The sequence below is a fragment of the Danio rerio genome, chromosome 17 (assembly GCF_049306965.1).
Source record: "Danio rerio strain Tuebingen ecotype United States chromosome 17, GRCz12tu, whole genome shotgun sequence".
Lineage (NCBI taxonomy): Eukaryota > Metazoa > Chordata > Actinopteri > Cypriniformes > Danionidae > Danio > Danio rerio.
The window spans coordinates 454,532-476,710 of record NC_133192.1 but is presented as its reverse complement, the minus strand read 5'-3'; the positions used below and the strand labels follow the sequence as shown (position 1 = coordinate 476,710).

The 22,179-nt window shown below is 43.4% G+C and overlaps 2 protein-coding genes across 3 annotated transcripts in view; one reads left to right on the top strand and one right to left on the bottom strand.

The window, feature by feature from the left end:
• slc25a29l (solute carrier family 25 member 29-like) overlaps positions 1–9,124 on the bottom strand; it is a 17,081-nt gene extending 7,957 nt beyond the window's left edge. Inside the window, exons 1-3 of the mRNA XM_002665086.8 lie at positions 8,844–9,124; positions 1,920–1,963; positions 227–310 (exon numbers count right to left, since the gene is read on the bottom strand). Coding sequence (XP_002665132.2) covers positions 227–310; positions 1,920–1,963; positions 8,844–8,877 — 162 coding nt within the window. The 5' untranslated portion in view covers positions 8,878–9,124. The remainder of the gene's footprint in view (positions 1–226; positions 311–1,919; positions 1,964–8,843) is intronic.
• Positions 8,870–22,179, top strand: slc25a47b (solute carrier family 25 member 47b). 2 transcript variants are annotated; one of them, XM_073926807.1, is made up of 7 exons: positions 8,870–9,241; positions 12,506–12,642; positions 13,639–13,682; positions 13,782–13,853; positions 17,469–17,651; positions 17,803–18,064; positions 18,833–22,179. In XM_073926807.1, exons 2-7 carry the CDS (start codon positions 12,549–12,551, stop codon positions 19,099–19,101), a joined length of 924 nt encoding a protein of 307 aa, XP_073782908.1. In that variant the 5' UTR covers positions 8,870–9,241; positions 12,506–12,548; the 3' UTR covers positions 19,102–22,179.

Here is a 22,179-nt window from a genome sequence, read left to right as displayed (position 1 = left end):
TGCCATGTGATTGGCTGATTAGGAATGTGTGTTAGTGAGCAGTTGGCCAGGTGTACCTGATGAAGTGTATTTTGCTCCTCACTCACTCCTCTTGAGTACTTTCAGAAGAGCTGCTTTAACTCGTATTTCAGTAGGTTTTACTCTGCTTGCTCTACACTTTTTGCCAATAGCGGTCCCTTTACTCGAGCTGGTTTATCAGGACACTGTTAATAATAATGAATCTCACCGATTCCTGCCGGATGATGGACTGGAAGCAGTGAATTGTACCGCGGTATAAGGGCTTGTCCACACTCTGCACCTGCAGCCGCACCTGAAAACACAGATTATCCATGAGATGATGAATAAAGATCAGAATCAGTCCAGGAGAAGCACATCATCAGTGTAGAGCTGCAGATATTTGACCTCTGGACAACATCTAGAGCAGGTGTTCACCTGGTCTTTACTCACTATGTGTACCGTGGTGTAAAAGCCTCACGCTCATCTACAACACACAACACTTCTGCTGTAAAACACCCTGCGCTGTGTATGAGGATCAGCTGAGGGCAGCAGACCACACACACACACACACACTACTGTGAGTGTGTTTATCAGCCGCTCCGTGTGTTGTCTGCTGCCCTTAGGTCACACACACACACACACACACACTCTGAGCTGAAGAACAGTGTTAGTTGTCCTGCTTGGACACACAGGTTATCCACACACACACACACATGCGAGAGCAGCTCAGTTTCTGATGAACCAGCTCATTTTCCACACTGTTGAACTCGGCCTCAAAACACACTTGCAGCCAATCAGCAGTAAGGGGGTGTGGCCATATAGTAGAGATTTAAATGAGTAGTGGCTGAGACATGGGAACAGTCAAAGAGCATAGAATCAGCAAGAGGCGACACTCTAGTGTGATTTGGGAAACAGCCACTAGATGCCGCTAGATTCACGCGGCGGCCATTATAGAATGAAAACTCCAATAGAACAGCAGCTTATTATGAAGTCTGTAAAATAAAGTATTAAATTGCTGATGATTGTGATAGTGTTGTATTGTCGTCTTTCGGGCTGTGTCTCAGCTTTAATGCGCTTTTAAAATAAATAAATAGAAAATAAAGCAGCGGCTTGCATCACGACAGCAGTAAGATCCAATGGACGACTGATCGCTTTCACTCTGCAATGGTGGAATCGCGGGGCTGTCGCTGGGCGCTGCTGCTGCAATGGAGCGCTCTATTGAGTGTCGCTTCTTGGTCATTCTAAGCTCTTTAAAACAGTCAAAGACTCTATAACGCACAAGACTTGTCACTCCTATACTTCTGAATGGGGAAAAGTGTAACTGTTAATATGGCGAATGAAGCCCCGCCTTCTAGTACAGGAACCAATCAGAGATTGCAATAGAATGACCAGACGTGTTTCTGCAGATTTTGTGTGATACGGACATTTAGAAATGAAACTAGAGAGACAGCTGTTGTTTCTTTTTATTAGTGATTCCTAATATGAAATGTAATCGTAAGCTTGGCAAGCAGTTTTGGAGGATTTGATGTTTCCCATATTCAGACATATGCCTGAGCATAACGCCCGAGAGGTGTTTCAAAGATGGCTGCTGAGTGACATGACTTGCTTTAAAGGGACTTTGAAACAGAATCCCATACATCACTTAACTTAGCAGAAATCAACACACAGAAGCTCAATATGACATATTTACAATGGAAACTGAATATTAAGTAGGGGGCGGGTTTTGTTTTTATGCTCCTCCTGGTCTTGCACTAAGAGTTTGAGGTGCGTGACTAATCAGATTTCGCCTAATCAGTCATCAGAGAAGGACTGCGCTTCTAGAGCAGATTAGACTATCACTAAAACAGACTAAAACAGACGATCACTAAAACAGACGGGATGACATGATCAGGGCGGAGATTATGGAGTTCAGCTGGACGTACCTTCACTGTGTCAAACGGGTGTCCAACCAGCACACCTGCGGCTCCTGCAACACACACACACACACTCTTATCCACAGTTCACATTTGATCAGTTCCAGCAGAATCAACAGTTCAGGATGATGCAACTGTTCTCCAGCCTTGACCTGAAACACCAGCGCCAAACACACACACACACACACACACACACACACACACACACACACACACACAACACATAACTCTCCAGAACACACACACACAGCCACTGAGTTCTGGCACTGTTTCCCCTGCGTCGTTTGTTTGGTTTGGGCAGGTGTTCAGGCGGTCAGTCGTACTCAGGTGTGCACCGAAAGCTTTCAGACAAACCCTGGAGCGTTTGGTTTACTCATGGTGAGATCGAGAACTGACCCAAATGCAAAAGTACTTCTCTTTTTTGGACTAAACCAGCCGCCGTAATAATAATATTAATTCCTTACATTTCTATAGCGCTTTTCTGGGAACTCAAGGTGCGTTACACACACAGTCATCCACCACCAGAGTGCAGCATCCACCTGGATGACGTGACGGCAGCCATATTGCGCCAGACCGCACACACACACCAGTATACTGTGACGTGCTTTCTGGGCTGAGAACTTTTTGCTGCATCCCAATGAAAACGGGAGTGTGTTGCAGTGCATTCTGGGTATTTAGGACAAAGGAGTCTGATTCCTGTTGATCTGTATTGATTAATTGTGTCATACACACACTCATCAGCAAGAAGCTGTAAGCAGTCGCACTACACACAATGAAGAAATCCTCTCTGAGCTGTTTTCATGCTGCAGCTCATTGATGTGCTGTCAGCGACAGATGAACTCCTTCCTCAGATCCGTTCCTCTGCGTCAGTGCTCGGACACACAAAGAGCCTTTGTAAAGCTCTACACATCATAAATGTACACATTAGTTCATTTTAAGCTGCGGTCATGCTGGACTTTTCTCCCCATAGACTTCCATTCATACACGCGAATGTGTCAAACTCAGGGCCGGCGCGTCCATAGAGGTGACCTAGGCAGCCGCCTAGGCCAGCAAAATAGAGAGGGCGGCGTCCCCGACTCTACCTTCACCACCTGCACCCTCAGTTAGATCCGCGACTAAGAGAGAGGGCGCTGTCCGCGACATTACCCTCACCACCTGCACCCTCAGTTATATCCGCGACTGATTGAGTGGGTGGTGTCCGCGACACTACCCTCACCACCTGCACCCTCAGTTATATCCGCGACTGATTGAGTGGGTGGTGTCCGCGACACTACCCTCTCCACCTGCACCCTCAGTTATATCCGAGACTAAGAGAGAGGGCGGTGTCCGCGACACTACCCTCACCACTCGCGCCCTCAGTTATATCCGAGACTAAGAGAGAGGGCGGTGTCCGCGACACTACCCTCACCACCTGCACCCTCAGTTATATCCGCAACTAAGAGAGAGGGCGGTGTCTGCGACACTACCCTCACCACTCGTGCCCTCAGTTATATTCGAGACTAAGAGAGGGCGGTGTCCGCGACACTACCCTAACCACTCGCGCCCTCAGTTATATCCACGACTAATAGAGAGGGCAGTGTCCGCGACATTACCCTCACCACCTGCACGCTCAGTTATATCCGAGACTAAGAGAGAGGGCGCTGTCCGCGACACATCCCTCACCACCTGCACCCTCAGTTATATCCGCGACTAAAAGAGAGGGCGGTGTCCGCGACACTACCCTCACCACCTGCACCCTCAGTTATATCCGCAACTAAGAGAGAGGGCTGTGTCTGCGACACTACCCTCACCACTCGTGCCCTCAGTTATATCCGAGACTAAGAGAGAGGGCGGTGTCCGCGACACTACCCTCTCCACTCGCGCCCTCAGTTATATCCACGACTAATAGAGAGGGCGGTGTCCGTGACACTACCCTCACCACCTGCACCCTCAGTTATATCCGAGACTAAGAGAGAGGGCGGTGTCTGCGACACTACCCTCACCACCTGCACCCTCAGTTATATCCGCAACTAAGAGAGAGGGCGGTGTCTGCGACACTACCCTCACCACCTGCACCCTCAGTTATATCCGCAACTAAGAGAGAGGGCGGTGTCTGCGACACTACCCTCACCACTCGTGCCCTCAGTTATATTCGAGACTAAGAGAGGGCGGTGTCCGCGACACTACCCTAACCACTCGCGCCCTCAGTTATATCCACGACTAATAGAGTGGGCGGTGTCCGTGACATTACCCTCACCACCTGCACCCTCAGTTATATCCGCGACTGATAGAGTGGGTGCTGTCCGCGACACTACCCTTTACCACCTGCACCCTCAGTTATATCCGTGGCTAAAAGAGAGGGCGGTGTCCGCGACACTACCCTCACCACCTGCACCCTCAGTTATATCCGCGACTAATAGAGTGGGCGGTGTCCGTGACACTACCCTCACCACCTGCACCCTCAGTTATATCCGCGACTAAAAGAGAGGGCGCTGTCCGCGACACTACCCTCACCACCTGCACCCTTAGTTATATTCGCGACTGATAGAGTGGGCGGTTTCCGCGACACTACCCTCACCACCTGCACCCTCAGTTATATCCGAGACTAAGAGAGAGGGTGGTGTCCGCGACACTACCCTCACCACCTGCACCCTCAGTTATATCCGAGACTAAGAGAGAGGGTGGTGTCCGCGACACTACCCTCACCACCTGCACCCTCAGTTATATCCGAGACTAAGAGAGAGGGCGGTGTCCGCGACACTACCCTCACCACCTGCACCCTCAGTTATATCCGCGACTGATAGAGTGGGCCGTGTCCGCGACACTACCCTCACCACTTGCGCCCTCAGTTATATCCGCGACTAAGAGAGAGGGCGGTGTCCGCGACACAGACCATCAACAACAATAAATGAAATAAAACTAAATCTTTGAGGCACAGTGAAATAGAGAGGTGTTGTGGGGAGGTCCAGGACAACAGTATTCTGCACCTAATGAAGAGATGCCAAAGCCACAATGTCAGCGTGTCTCCAGTTTACAGGATGACACTGAGAGGAAACACCAAAGATCTGACTAACGGCTAACTGGACCCCCAGAATATCAGAAACCATTTTAAAGAAAGTAATCCAGTAGTTTTGCAACTTGGGACAAAATTCAAACATAAGACAGAGCCTACACAGAGTCTGCACGCGCAGATTTCAGCAGATTTTCCACCCGACATTAATTCTGTTAATTTACTCGAGTAAATGCGTGTAAATTTATCTTCAGTTTTTTAATTAATTCCAGTAATATCATTGACTAAAATGTTCATCTGATTTATGTACATTACAGTGTGTGCAGTCATGTTTTCTGTCTTTCAGTAGAGATTTATATGAGACTTGCTGTATTTAATAAACACAGTGAATCTAATTGGAACTCATTTTTAACAAAGTGAAACCAGAAAATATTTTAGACTTTTTATCATGCATCAACACTGAAAATCTTATTTAATGTATGTATTCATTTGTTTCTTGATTTTAAATTGTAGTTATTGTTGAAAGGTTCCGGCCATGAAAATAGCCTTGGTTGCTAAAATGGCATTAAATAACAATACATTACATTACAGAATCTAATTCGATTTGCATTTTAAACATTAAATAAAAGATAAAAGGATATTATTTTTTATTTCACATATTAAGGTTTTACTATGATACTCCCCAAAATAATTCAGCATGATATCCGCAGATTTATACCAAAATTCTCAGCAGAAAGAGCAAAAAACGTCCGCAGATTCTGTCTGGCCCTAAGATTGCCTGGTGAAGGTTTACATTTATCACACATATCTGAAATATGGGCATATATTTTAGAAGGTTTAGCCTTTGAGAGATGAGCTCTGTGAATTATTTTAAGTTGTAGAAGACTGAGTCCAGCGCATGGTGGAGGTGCGCACATTGCCCAATACTGCACTCCAGTAGTCATCCTCAAACTCTACGCCCAGTTCCTCTTCCCAGGCCCTGATAGCTTTAATGTTCTCACTTGCTGTTTTATATGTCTAATCATCTTGTTTAATTCCGTCTCTTTTCGCAGCGTCATATGACAGAATTTCGAGTGTGACCGCAGCTGAATTGTGTGTGTGTGTGAGATGCAGTTTGAGAGAGATGCCTCTACAATATCTGGCGTGTTCTGCTGTGGTTTGCAGCTCTTTATATTATGCACTCCTGTGTTTGTCCACAAACATGGCTGAACACATCTTCCCATGACGTAGATTCCTGAGCTCTGTTCGCATACTTGACATACTAAATAGTTTTCGGAAATAGAATGAATGTGTCCCAAATGGTAGTGTGTTGATGAGAGAGAGGTTTCCAGTGGTAGATGTTGAAAGTGTAGAAGTGTCCGGACTCAAACCGCTGATATTGAACAACACTTAAATGTGAATTTGATTAGAACTACAAACTTGGGTATTGAGTGTAAACAAACTACAAACATGGCGGATGCACGAGGCCAATGGGCTATAGTTAGTGTTTTTCAGCCAATGATGAGCTTAATCTGAGAGCTTTATATGACTATTTTCAGGTTCATACGTTTCCTTTTACAGCACTGATGTTGTAATGTAACTCAAATATAATCAGTTAAATAGACTTCCGCATTCATTTGGTTGTTAGAGAGTAAAAAGAGAGGAAAGACTGTTTAACCATTGGCTGCAGGCCAGCGCAAAAACTCCATTGAAAACACTGTGGTAAAATAACTGCATCTGTTGTACAGACATGGCACAGAAAAATATAACTGAATGCAGAGCTTCTGTGGTCTGAAACCCACTTTATAGCATATCTCAGCCAGGCAGTGAAGATGGCTGCTTAATCAGATCTTAAACGCTGTGATTCTGTATGGGATAACACTTCACCTGAAGCCCTGAGGCTGGCCGGCTGAAATGAAGCGTCTGTGTGCATATACTGTAGCCCATTGTCAAGTAGAGAAGCTCGGGCAAAATGAAGGGCTATTAATTGATATCTAGCATACTGGTGAATATTTAAATCATGTTTCCTGTCTTATATTTCACCTGCAGCATCACTGTCAACGTCTGTAGAGACGTGTTTGATCATTCACTTCTGAACGCAGAGTTTCTCTGACTGACAGACTCCTCGATGGCAGATTCACCTGCTGCTGCTGCATCTACAGTATTATAGATTATTAAATATGACAGAAGTGTGGATGATGTGTGGATGATGATTGACAGCTCTCGTAACTGCAACATAACAATCCACTAATGAGGAAAGAGTTTGTCCCAAAGCTCACACACTCAGAAGCATGCACTTTTTCTTCACAAATAAAGTGCACACATTTAGGACGCACTGTAAGTGTGCGAACTTCACTACACACTCTAGAGCGTTTGTTTTTCAGGAGAAAGTCTTGTTTTATTTGGGCTAGAGTAAAAGCAATTTTTATTTTTTAAACACAATTTTAAGCTCAATATTATTCGCCCCTTCAGGCTGTATATTTCTCATTAGTCTCCAGAACAAACCACTGTTATACAATGACTTGCCTAATTACCCTAACTTTACCCTAAGTACCCTAGTGAAGCCTTTACATGTCACTTTAAGCTGAATAGAAGTGTCTTCAAGAATATCTAGTCTAATATTATTTACTGTCATCATGACAAAGAGGAAATAAATCAGTTATTAGAGATGAGTTATTAACACTGTTATGATTAGAGATGTGTTGGAGGAATCTGCTCTCTGATAAACAAAAATTGGGGGAAAAATAAACACGGGGTGAATAACTCTGACTCCAGCTGTATATTCCCAGTGGCTCTGTAAAAAAATGCATTTGCCAAAAAAAAAATCTGCAACGGCTCTTTGCTGAAAAAAGGTTGTCGACCCCTGCTCTAGAGAGTTCAGAGGCTCGGGGGCAGAACAGATCTGCTTTAAAGCTTTCGCCAGAGGCTTTTATCTAAAGTAACCCTGAATAACAAATCTCCAAATGCACATTTACCCTCCAATGCATCAGAAATGAGGAGGATTCCCCAGGTTCAGCAGGAATGGTGTCACACAGTAAGCATGATCACTGACTCTTTCATTATATTGCACCGAGTGCAGCTCAGGAGTGTTGATCCACCTCTGACCAGTATAAGATGACAAACTCTGAAAGTGCCGTCACCATCAGTCAGTCAGTCAGTCAGTCAGTCAGTCATTCTCCTTTGGCCTAGACCCTTGAATGAACCGCCAACTATTGCAGCATATGTTTGACACAGCGAATGCCCTTCCAGCTGCAACCCAGTGCTGGGAAACACCCTTGCACACTCATTCTCACACACACTCATACACTACAGCCAGTTTAGTTGATCAGTTCCCCTATAGCACATGTGTTGGACTGTGGGGGAAACCGGAGGAAACCCACACCAACACAGGGAGAACATGCAAACTCCACACAGAAACACCAACTGACCCAGCTGAGGCTCGAACCAGTGATCTTCTTGCTGTGAGGCCACAGTGCTAACCACTGAGCCACTGTGTTGCCCCAGTCAGGATCAGTCATTGAGTGCTGGAGTATTTGTCAGATCACGGCAGGATTATTTATACAGCACGTCTCTACAGTGACACCTCAACACGCTTTACAGTAAGAGACACGTCAAGAACAAGAAATAGACATGATTAAAGAGGAAGTGATCGCGCTTCACAGTAAGTGTGTGTTAGTTCATGTGTTTTCTAACATGATCACACAGTGTACAGATGATGTCCTGCAGGATCTGCTGCTGCTGTTGGTTAATCAGCTGTTCATGTGAACTGACGGAGCATTCTCTGCTGTTAATAATGCATCAGGACATGCTGAACTGTCATTACTAATGCTGCAGCTGTACTCTTCATAGTAAATACATGATCTAATGAAAGCTTATGAGAGAGTGACCGAGAGCAGAAATAAGAGACGCAGATCACACTGTTCCTCAACATGTGCTAATGATCATTAAATCTGTGTGTGTTTTACCTCCGAAACATCCAGCAGCGAAGTCCAGAGCCATTCCTGAGATGAAGGAGAAGAGTGTGTGTGCGCACTGCTGTTAGTGTGTGCGCGCACAGTTGTGTGTGTGCGCGTGCTAGAATGTGTGTGCTTTAGTGTGTGAGTGTGCTGGCTAGTGTGTGTGTGTGCACTCGAATGGGTGTCTGGGCTAGTGTGTGTGTGCTAGTGTGAGTGTCCAGGCTAGTGTGTGTGCACGTGTGTGTGTGTGTGTGTGGTCATGAGCAGCTGCTGTCCACTGGCCGACTGACGGCTATTTTTACTGAATGAAGCTGATATGAAGGGGAAAGTCCATCAGTGACCAATAGAAGCTGCAGGACGAAGAAACGCCCCTTCATCATCATCATCATCATCATCATCGCAGACAGGCAATATTACTCTTTCATATTTGTTTATTTAATAACTCATCTCTAATCACTGATTTATTTTCTCTTAGTCATGATGACAGCACAGAATATTAGACTAGATATTCTTCAAGACACTAGTGTTCAGCTGAACGTGACATGTAAAGGGGATAATAATATTGACGACATAAAACCAAAAAGACTTTCTCCAGAAGAACAAATATTAGAGGAAATACTGTGAACATTTCCTGAAATGATACAGACCTTTAAAAATCTATGCAACTAAATAGTTTTGAACAGTTTTGCTTCTGTGTATCGCATATCCATTATATCCAGCTGAAAGCAGGAGTTTACATACGCTGTATAAAGGCACATCAGCATTTAAACACAGTCAGATGTTAATGTGAGTAAACTTTTCCTCCTTTAGGTAAGTGAGGATGATCACGTGTGTTTCTGTTCTGCTTAACAGCAGAATAATGAGAGAGATATCGTTTAAGAAATTGTTCTAACTCTTCTAAGACAAGTTTACACACAGTAAGATTATTCTGTCTCTGTAAAGCTCAGATGATGATGTCAGGGTTTTGGAGGTTTCTGATTGGCTAATTGACAACATTTGAGTTAATGTGAGGCACAACTGTAGAATAGTGTTGAAGGAAAAGCTCAAACACACTGCTTCCTTCTGTGACAACATGAGAAAATCAACAAGCCAGAATCAACAACAAAGCCAGATTACCATTAGCTGAATGACACTGGGGAAAGACTGAAGCTTGGAGGCATGTGCTGTGCTCTGATGGATCTGAGGCCCCGTTTACACTAATGCGTTTTCGTTTTAAAATGCATAAGTTTTGCTACGGTTACACCATCCATCCACACTATGCCGGAGTTCTCGAGCGCCCAAAACAGAGTGTTTCGAAAACGCTGGAGAGGCCGTTTTCATTCTAAGGGCCTACTCACACTATGCCATCCATACCGTGCCCAGGCCCGTTTCCCGGATCGTTTGAGAAGTGTGAGTGCGCTGAATCGGGCTCAGGCACGGTTGGAAGAGGTGTGCCTGAGCACGGTTCACTTGGGCTTTGTGCAAGTGTGAGTGCAAAACGCACCAAAGCCCGAAACTGAAAGCGAGACGTGACTTTAAGGGGCTGTTTTATATGGATTTATTAATCATTCTTACTGTTCAGTGAACGCAAACTGCCGTAGTTTATTAAAGACGCAAACCCCTCACTGCACCACAGCTGCACCTTCAGCAGACCTCCTCATTCCTGCAGCACGAGGGCTTTATGATTGTTTATGAGCGTCAAAAGTGGCGGATCTGTTCGGCGAAATATCTGACTGCGTGTCACCGCATCCCTAAGGACTGTTTGGTGAAATATCTGACTGCATGTCACTGCATAACAAACCACTAAAGCAATATAACTAGAGAAATCTCCACTGTGCTGCTGAGTGAGAGAGCGCTTCTCACTGAACAGCGCAGCAGCAGCGATGACGTAAGCGTGCCCAGGCCCGATTGTAGTATGAGTGCAGGCCGTCGGGGGAGACGGGGGGGGGGGGGGGGGGGGGGGGGGGGGGGGGGCAGGGGTATTATAGGGGGTGGGGGGGGGGACAAGCGTACTTTGGCCCGGTTCGAGGCAACTGTACATAGTGTGAGTGCAGTCTTCCAGACAGACCCTGACCCTGAGGATACTGCCAAATTAGTTCAAATGTGCTTTAAGGACAGCAGAGGGAATGTTTTGGAGTGGCCATTACAAAGCCCTGATCTCAATCCTATAGAGAATGTGTGGGCAGAGTGGAAAAAGCTTGTGAGAGCAGGACAGCCTACAAATCTGACTCAGTTACACCAATTCTGTCAGGAGGAATGAGCCAAAACTCCTGCAAACTATTGAGAGAAGCTTGTGGAAGGAGACCCAAAACATTTGACCAAAGTTATACAGTTTAATACAGCTGAACAATACCAAGCAAAAACTTTCGACTTAAATTAATAAACAATTCTCTCATTATTCTGGCATTTAGCAAATATAAATCATTTAGGGAATCCTGACAGACCTAAAATAGTAACTGTTTAGTGTGATTATAAAACATGGTTATGCTCCTTTATTAGAGTGCATGTACACTTCTGCTTTCAGCTGTATATGAAATACACTTATACATATTATGTCAAAACAAACTTTTATTTTGATCGCGATTAATCTTTGCCCAGCTCTAGTTTTATTATTTCAGCAAGGGACGGTGGACATTAATTAACAGTCAGCAAGTATGTAAATGACCTAAATTACAGCCCAAAGGAGAGTTTTCATTGGTTGCCCCTTTGTCAGACGTTAAAGACCTATAAACCATTAAAAATACAAATAAATTTAGCATAAACCTAACAAAAAATCTACACTGTAAAAACACTGTTAATGAACAGTTTGTGAATGGAGTTTGCATGTTCTCCCCTTGTTGGCGTGGGTTTCCTCCGGGTGCTCCGGTTTCCCCCACAGTCCAGGGGCTTATATTATAGTCCACAGCAGTTTTTACTTTATTTATTTCAGCCAAACTACAGACTTTCTTCAGAAGATTAATATAATATAGATACAGTTGGGGAAAACAGATTGAATCTGCCAATAATTTCCTCATCAGCTGTTATTGTGTATTACGTCTTACACTTTTCTACATTTAACCCTAAACCCAGTCATCCCAGTAATGTAGGAACAGGAATTATAGCGAGTAACTGGATTTATTCCTGTTATTTATTAAATAGTCTACATGACTGTTAGTATATGAGCAGATCTGTGTTGATAGAGTCAGTTCCTCTGCTGTGATTGGCTGAGCGTGAGGACAGTAGCCTATAGAAACGCTGATCTGTATAGAATGTTCTCTATTGTAGTTCAGCGGTATCAGAGCTGCAGCTGTTTAATATGAATCATCAGTTCCGTGTACCACGTGACTCACGTGTCACATGGTCAGTCATTCAGTGAGCCTTTGCAGTAGCGCCACCCCGCGGCCGCAGCAGGAACAGCACCGCTCTGACAGCTCCACATTACAGCGCCTTTAACATCTGACAGAGGATCAGCTCTGCTCCTAACACCGACGGAGAATCACTGAGAGCCCAGAACCACAGCGGGCGACCAACAGTGCAGAGACCCGCCATTCTGGAGGAGATTCTGACCTTCAGCTTCATGTGTGTGTCATGACAGACAGGGCGACACACACACACACACACACACACACACACACACACACACACACACACACACACACACACACACTCCTTATCACCTTCTGTCATTTCATCATCTTCATGTTCATCGACAGCTCCTGAAGCGGCTTTATTCGCGATGATGATGATTCGAAGCGGATGATTCCGATGCTTCGACTCGGTTCGGTTCGATCGGATTTTTTGCTTCTGGTCGTGATGCACCTGGCGGATTTCCTGGCCGGTTCCGTTGGAGGTCAGTGTGTGTGTGTGTGTGTGTGTGTGTGTGTGTGTGTGTGTGTGTGTGTGTGTGATTTATGAGTACAATTTTAAGGTTGTAGAGAATACAGTTTGTACAGTATAAAAACAATAGAAACCAATGGAATGTCCCCACAGTTCACAGAAACAATGGTTTGTGTGTGTGTGTCTTAAAGGGACAGTACACCTAAATGAAAATTATGTCATCATTTGCTCTTCTCTTGCTTAAACCTTTATGAGTGTGTGCTGAACACTAAAGAAGTTCTACTGGAAATGCTGGACATTGGTAACCACTGACCCTCATGGTGTTTGCTTCTGCTACTCTGGAAATCAGTGGTAAAAGCAGAGTTAATGATGACAGAAATGTAATGATTGTTTTGAGTGAACTGTCTCTTTAGTTTAAGATTCATCATTCTGTTATACCTCAAATAAACAATAACACACCCCACACACACACACACACAGACTAAAAGTCACACACACAGCACAATTTTCAGTAAAAATAATTGTAAAAACAAAAATAATAGCAATAAGAAGCTAAATTATAGAATTTAACAAGTAAGCTGGAAATATATAAATAATTATATTATAGATAAATATTTACATGTATAAATAGAAGCTATATAAAATAAGAGGCAATATTTAAAACATAATTAATTAATTATTTTTTGCCATTTATTTTTAGTTTTTTATGATTTTATTTATTATGAATTATCTATGATTTATATTTGTAATTTTTTAATGATTTTATTTATTTTTATATTTAAGACATTAGATATGCAGATATGTTGAGAAAGCATTCTTCAGTAATGTTTCCACAATGTTTGTTGATTAACATGACATGCTGTCTAAACACTCATTTATCTCGAATAAATGCCTTAATATGTACTTTTATGAATAAAAAAGCAACATTCTCAGAGCTAGTTGTAAATGTGTGTTAATAGTTGTGTGTGTGTGTGTGTGTGTTACGGCTGATTGTGTTTGGTGTGTTCAGGTGCGTTTGGAGTGGCGGTGGGGTATCCACTAGACACGGTGAAGGTAATCCATCATCATTATCTTCATGACGCATACAGATGTGTGTGTGTGTGTGTGTGTGTGTATGTGTGTGTGTAACTGCTTCTGCTGCTGCTGTTTCAGGTGAGACTCCAGACACAGACGGGTTATTCTGGATTTTGGCAGTGTGTGAGGAAAACCTGCAAAAATGAAGGGGTGAATATCTGCGAATACACACACACACACACACACACACACACACACACACACACACACACACACACACACACACACACACACACACACCATTCAAACATGGTCAATCGTGAGATGTGGAAACAAATGAACAAGAACGATGAGATGCAATGTCAAGGCAAGACAAACTTATTCACAGAGCACAACTTTACACACCTGTAGTTGATCCAAAGTGTTTTACAATAAAATAAACAAGACAATAAAACTACAAACAGTGTTATAATACAAGGAAATGTAAATGTATAAGAGTAATAGTAAAATACAAATAAAAATACCATGCATGTATGTGTCACTCAAAGGCAAGAGAGTAAAAATAAGTCTATAAGTCAGATTTAAAAGCATCCCATGAAGGAGAAACTCTGCTGTTCAGAGAGAGACCGTTCCAGAGCCTGACAGAAAGCTCCATCACCTTTTGATTCGTGGCGAGACCGAGGGACAGACTAAAGAACTGGTCATGGCATCTTCATGATTTACAAGCTGCATAAGGCCTAATAAGTGCACTGACATAGGCCGGGGCAGAACTGTGCACTGCTTTAGAAGTGAAATGAAGGATTTTCAAATCAACTCTCAATGTTATAGGACACCAGTGCAATGAGGCGAGGACAGGGGAGATGTGAGCTCTTTTCTCAGTTCCTGTTATCAATCTGGCGCCTGCATTCTGGACCAACTGTAGCTGAGAGAGTGTTGACTGGGGGAGACGATGTACAGAGAGTTGCAGTAGTCTAACCGAGAGGAGAGTAAAGCATGGCGCTCACTTTCTAGATCTGTTTTAGAAGGAAACGCTTTAACTTTTACCATCAATCTAAGCTGGAAAAGCTGCTGCATGGCACATGGATTTGCATGATTATCAATCTGCAAGAGTGGATCAAAGATAACTGGGAGATTCTCTGCGTGATTGTGCAGATTGTCTTTTAGGACTCCTGGCTGAGTTTTAAGTGAGTCATTGAAGCAGCGGGACCTAATATTAACACTTCTGTTCTGTTTTCATTCAGCTGCAGAGAGTTATCGGTCATCCTGCTCACATGTGGGTTAGGCATAAGAAAAGGTGTCTAATGATAAATCTATTCCTAGTTTGATGGAAATAGATCATCAGCATAGCAGTGGTAGTTAATGTTATGTTTGTGGAGTATTGAGCTAAAAGGAAGCATGAACAGAGTCAATAAAAGATGGTGAGGTGAAGACAGAATTGGGAGAACTCAGAGGCGTTTAGGGTTGAAAGGGATAAGGGGCTTAGCCTCAAAAAAGACCCCCCCCCCCCAAAAGTTCTAATTCACCCAACTAAAATATCCCCACTTTCATAAGGTGATCTACTCTAACCTTAATAACAGGATTATAAATGGTTTAAGGATAAATAAAGGGTGTTTGAGTTGACAGTCTTCTTTTAACAATACATTGTGATGAGGGCTTCACATTAACACCCGCAGATTTCAGATTTGGCGGGTGAGACAGCTGCCTCCACTAGCCACTTTGGCAGGTTGGAATAATTTTTACGTTGTAGTTTTCTTAAAGCAGGGTTCGACAATAAGGATGGCCCAATATGCGTGCAAATGTGATCTTAGAATCGAGAAGCAGCACGCCTGAAAACAAAAACTGTTTGCGAGAGACAAAGCAGGTGAATACCGTAAGAGAGGATGATTACTCGCGCACACAGGTGATGTGATGCGCGCGACTGTTAAAAGTGCGTGCACTCCCGTTTACTTGCGCTTTTTTTTGTTCACTTGCGCTCAGTTCTCTTTGAAAAAGACTAGACAAAAAACGATGCTCGTGTATCCACAGTCCTGCTGCTTTTAAGAGCTCAAGATAGAAAATATATATATATTTGTAAGCAACAGCAGCAGCCACTGCTTTCCTTTTAACCATTCTCAGGCACAGGATCATCCTCTCATCATCACTCGTGGTGTGTTTTACCTGCTTTCTTTTGCTTACAGTAATTTTGCTAATATAGTTTAATCATCATCCTTTACAATAACATTATTTTAATATGAGATTAACTCCCTATTTGTGTGTAGTAACTGCTGATCTGGGACCTTTAGCCTGGACAGATTTCTGTGCATATTTAGATGCATGACAATAGATCTTTTTCAATGTTAATTTATTAAAAAAAAGTTTTTTGTTTTTTTTCTTTTTAGTGTGGTTAGAGATGAATTTGGTAAAACCTTTATTCTGAGCCTTAAAAAGTCATGCGAAATAAAAACCAATTGCAATGCGACACAACCCATTTGCTCATGCACAGTGAGCAAGCTCATACACAACACACACACATACAGTGAAATAAAAGAGGAGGCATGTGGACAACACAACATCTAAATCAAGTCATTTTACATGTCAAAGTCACATTTATTTATATAAAATATATTCCAAACAATAAAACGGTGGCTAGTGAAAATGGCGAGTGGCTAGTAATGTTGGAAATCTACTAGCCACAGTGACTGGTGATCAAAAAAGTGAATGTAAAGCCCTGATTGTGATGCTTTGTGACTTGAAACATCAAAAATGAAAAGAAAAAACATTAATAAATGAACCCACTTACTATTCGATTATGAGCCATATCATACCTCTTGAGCTTCCTATCTGCTCTCCTGATGTGCAGTTTCTGTTTGTTTTTTGAAAATGTCATCTTCTGCCTGTCTTCAAATCTGAAAATATGATTTATTTCATAGTTGTTTTCCAATGTGATACAAAGCTACACACATGTTCATTTGGACAGAGCCACTCCCATCTGCTGGTAGAAACTTATTACCTGACACAAACGCTGCGCTAAGTGGACTGCGCGTGATGTATGTGGTAATTTTCAGTACTTAGATAACAAAACAAATGTTATACAACATACTTTTATTTAAGTGTAACATATTACAAAAGAAGCACGTTCGCCTCACAGCAAGAAGGTCGCCAGGTTGCTGGTTCGAACCTCGGCTCAGTTGGTGTTTCTGTGTGGAGTTTGCATGTTCTCCCTGCCTTCGCGTGGGTTTCCTCCGGATACTCCGGTTTCCCCCACAGTCCAAACACATGTAATACTGGTGAACTGGGTAGGCTAAATTGTCCGTAGTGGATGAGTGTGTGTGTGTGTGTGTGTGTGTGTGTGTGTGTGTGTGTGTGTGTGTCTGTGTGTGTGGATGTTACCCAGAGATAAGTTGCGGCTGGAAGGGCATCCGCTGTGTAAAAACTTGCTGGATAAGTTGGTGGTTCATTCTGCTGTGGCGACCCCGGATTAATAAAGGGACAAAGCCGACAAGAAAATGAATGAATGAATGAATATTCCAAAAGATCAGGGGCTTAAGCCCCCAAAGCCTCACAGCAAGAAGGTCTCTGGTTTGAGACCCAGCTATAGGGGAATTGATGAACTAAATTGGCCATAGTGTATGAGTGTGTATGTGTGTTTCCCAGTACTGGGTTGCAGCAGGAAGGGCATAAGCTGTGTAAAACATATGCTGGAATAGTTGGCAGTTCATTCCACTGTGACGGCCCCTGATAAATAAGGGACTAAGCTCCGGCTAAATAAATGAATGAATGGTGACAGCAACAGTATCATGGTGTACTAACCCTCTCTCTCTCTGTGTGTGTGTGTGTGTGTGTCAGCTGCGGGGTTTCTACAGAGGCATGTCGATGCCCATCAGCACCGTCTCCATCAGCTCGTCTCTGGTGTTCGGCACTTACAGGAACATCCTGCAGTTTCTGCATCAGCTGCAGCACAGGAGCGCTGGAGAGCCGCATCACAAAGCACACATATTCCTGGCCGGATTCACTGGAGGAGTCACTCAGGTCACTGCCACGGCTTATTGATATTATTATGATGACATTAGTGGATAGGTGATGGAAATTCTGTATTTTAGCCAGTTGACGTGAGGCACAGAAAGCTCAGGTAATTTGACATTTAGGGTGTGTGTGTGTGTTGTGTTTCGTTACGTTTCAGGTGTTGGTGATGGCGCCTGCAGACATTGTGAAGGTGCGTCTTCAGTGTCAGACGGAGCCTGTTCAGCACATCAGCCAAGACTCCAGCAGTAAATACCGTGGTCCGGTACAATGTTTACTCCGCATCGCACGGGACGAGGGTCTGCTGGGGCTCTATAAGGGGTCTGCTGCTTTAGCGCTGCGCGACGGACCCTCATTCGCCACTTACTTCCTCACTTACAACACTATATGTGAAATACTGACCACAGAGAACCAGCGGCCAGGTAAAACACCTTTACTCTGAACATACATCACATTATTACAGTTACCTACACTTATATTTACAAAACTATTAGGTGTAAAGTTAGAATCACGAGGTGTAAAGTTAGAATCACGAGGTGTAAAGTTAGAATCACGAGATGTAAAGTTAGAATCACGAGGTGTAAAGTTAGAATCACGAGATGTAAAGTTAGAATCACGAGGTGTAAAGTTAGAATCACGAGGTGTAAAGTTAGAATCGCGAGGTGTAAAGTTAGAATCGCGAGGTGTAAAGTTAGAATCGTGAGGTGTAAAGTTAGAATTGCGAGGTGTAAAGTTAGAATCACGAGGTGTAAAGTTAGAATCATTGGGTGTAAAGTTTTAATCGTGAGGTGTAAAGTTAGAATCGTGAGGTGTAAAGTTAGAATCGCGAGGTGTAAAGTTAGAATCGTGAGGTGTAAAGTTAGAATCGTGAGGTGTAAAGTTAGAATCGTGAGGTGTAAAGTTAGAATCGTGAGGTGTAAAGTTATATTGGTAAGGTGTAAAGTTAGAATCGTAAGGTGTAAAGTAAGAATCGTTAGGTGTAAAGTTAGAATCGTGAGGTGTAAAGTTAGAATCACGAGGTGTAAAGTTAGAATCATTGGGTGTAAAGTTTTAATCGTGAGCTTTAAAGTTAGAATCACGAGGTGTAAAGTTAGAATCGCGAGGTGTAAAGTTAGAATCGCGAGGTGTAAAGTTAGAGAATTGTTTACCATGCTATTGCATATTTAAAATGTGTGTGTGTGTGTTTGCAGGTTGGCCAGTGGTCCTCCTAGCGGGTGGTGTGTCTGGTATGTGCGGGTGGGCTGTGGGGACGCCGATGGACGTGATCAAGTCTCGTCTGCAGGTGGACGGAGTGAGCGGCCGGCGCTACAGAGGATTCCTGCACTGCATCACACACAGCGTGAGGACCGAGGGCTCGGGCGTCCTCTTCAGAGGCCTGACTGTAAACTGTATTCGTGCCTTCCCCGTCAACATGTCCGTCTTCGCCATGTACGAAGCCGTGGTTCGCCTTCTGCGCTGAACACACTCATCAGATCTGCTCTTTGTTCAACAGATCCTCACACAGTGTTTATAAAGCGTTCATAACTGAAGCACACAGGGAATATGAGCATTAATATACAGCGCTGATCATGAATGAGTCTCTCAGACCTCTGCACACATTCATATATATGGGGAAATATTAGAGTTTTAATAAACAGGAACCATCAAGAGAAATATTAAATGTAAGACATTTAGTAATTTTTATATTGTTTGCAATAACTTTAATGTCTGATCTTTTATTCCTAAAGACACTCAGTGATCAGACTATTATTTTAATGAGTATAACGGTTTAATAACACTGCTCTGTGTTAACACACTAACACATGTAGTCTATACTGACTGAGAAATGGAGAATATTAATGTTAGTAAGAGAGTGAACTCATTTAAGCTGAGCGCTGTATATTAGTGTGATCCTCCATCAGCTGAGCTGCATCATGAGCGCTTGCGTCACTCTCAATATCATCATTTTAATATCACAGACCTGACTGAAACAGCTCAGAAGATATATTAATATCTGCGTATCAAAACGAAGCTGTTCAGCATCAGGGTTGGTCCATCAGGCCAGGAGTTCAGATTTTTACTCTCTGGTGGTTAATAGCTGTTTTAAGCTGCATATTTTAAATAATGTGTCAAAAATAAAGTCTGTGAATCTCGAATTTCAACACTTTAAAAATGTTAATAAAAGTGTTATGCAAACATGGACAGCAGAGGAGAGCAACTGACAAATAGTCGCAGACAAGTGAAATGTTAGTGACATGCAGCACTGTCCCATCAGCCCAGTAATCCTGCACTGTCCCAAGCATCTCTCACGCTCCCCCTGGGCCACCAGGCAGGCCTTATTGTTGAGCCTGGGCATGTTAAAAACATTACTGATGTAACTTACTGACGCACATATCATATCATTCACTAAATTAACATTTAATCAGTATTCTATAATTATTATTATCATTCATTCATTTTCTTTTCAGCTTAGTCACTTTATTGATCAGCAGTCCCCACAGTGGAATGAACCGCCAACTTATCTAGCATATGTTAACACAGCCGATGCCCTTCCAGCCGCAACCCATCACTGGGAAACATCCATACACGCATTCACACACACTACAGACAATTTAGTTAGCCAATTCTCCTTTAGCGCATGTGTTTGGACTGTGGGGGAAACCGGAGCACCCAGAGGAAACCCACACCAACACGGGGAGAACATGCAAACTCACACAGAAACACCAACTGACAGAGCTGAGACTCAAACCAGAGACCTTCTTGCTGTGAGGTGAACGTGCTACCCACTGAGCCACCATGTAGCCATTATTATTCATTCATTTTCTTGTCAGCTTAGTCCCTTTATTAATCTGGGGTCGCCACAGCGGAATGAACCGCCAACTAATCCAGCAAGTTTTTACGCAGCGGATGCCCCTCCAGCCTATCTCTGGGAAAGCCATTATTATTATTATTATTATTATTATTATTATTATGCGACTCAGCACTGGACAATGAGATGAGACATTATTAATCTGTCATCAAGTCAGATTTAATCACCTTTCATTCCCAGCTGATCAGCGCAGATACAGAAGATTTGCTGATGTGAACATGAAAGCTCAAAATTACAGTTTCCTTCATGCACTTTAGCCGAAAAATAAAATATGAAATATCTCTATATCTCTCTTCAAAATAACACCTGTAGATTCCCTTCATATCCTAAAACGCCTCTCTCAAATCGAGAGGGTGCTCGCTGCAGAGCCATTTGAGGAGAGCTGAGCTCCAGCGAGGGGGAGCATGAGCTGTCGCTCCTCCTCCTGTAAGCTGTTTTAATGCGTACACCAACCCCACCCCTAACCCCACCCCCAGTGACATCACTCGTAGAAGAAGTGCAAAAAAGGTGGAGCTCAAGCTCAAGCGCCCCCTCGCTGGAGCTCAGCTCTCCTCAAATGGCTCTGCAGCGAGCACCACTTGCTCAAATTTGATTACTCTTTGATAGTTTGATTAATGCGACTGCAGATATTACAGCTTCATCAGCACCGGCATACAGGTGTACACGGTCATCTGATCAGTTCGTCACCTCTGTTATGGTGCTGATGGACATTACTCACACCCCTGACACATTCTGAATCATGTTTTAGATTAATGTAAATTTGCAAGGTCTGAGTGTGCAGTTGGGTCTCTGGGTCTGCAGCTTCCTAATGTTGAAATGATCCCAATTTCTCACAAATAGTGAAGCGCTGCCGCCTACAGGTGAACTCCAGAATTACAACATGTGAAGTTGTGCATGATGATGATATGGAACTGTTCTGAATATAAGACACACTGTATATAGCGACGCCTGAACTGATCCATACCCCTGAGCAAATCTGATTTATAGTTACTTTATTCCTCCAGCAAGTGCTGTTTTGACCCAGACTTCTCCAAAAGATAAGAGGACGATGTACAAGAGGGAGAATAATATTCTCAGCTTTTATTTACAATTATTTTCCATTGCTTAATCCTTTATTTATTAAAGGCCACAGCAGAATGAACTGCCAACTATTCCAACATATCTTTTACACAGCAGATGCTTTTCCAGCTGCAACCCATCACTGGGAAACACCCATGCACACACTCATACACTACGGTCAGTGTAGTTGATCAGTTCCCCTATAGCGCATGTGTTTGGACTGTGGGGGAAACCGGTGCACCCGGAGGAAACCCACACCAACACGGGGAGAACATGCAAACTCCACACAGAAACACCAACTGACCCAGCCGAGACTTGAACCAGAGACCTTCTTACTGTGAGGTGACAGTTTAACACCACTGAGCCACTCTATTATTTACATTTGAACTAAAACATGAATCAGAATGTGTCAGGGGTGTGAGGAACGTGTGTGTGTGTGTTCTCAGCTTAACTGATGATAACTGTCTATTGTAAAGAACACTTGATCATTGTGAGACTCATATCAGCATTTGCATATCAGTCTGTGTGTGTGTGTGTGTGTGTGTGTGTTTCAGCAGTGATGTGCACTGACTCTGTCCTGTGTTCAGCTCCAGCTGTGTGTGCCTGACCACATTAAACGTGTTTGACCAC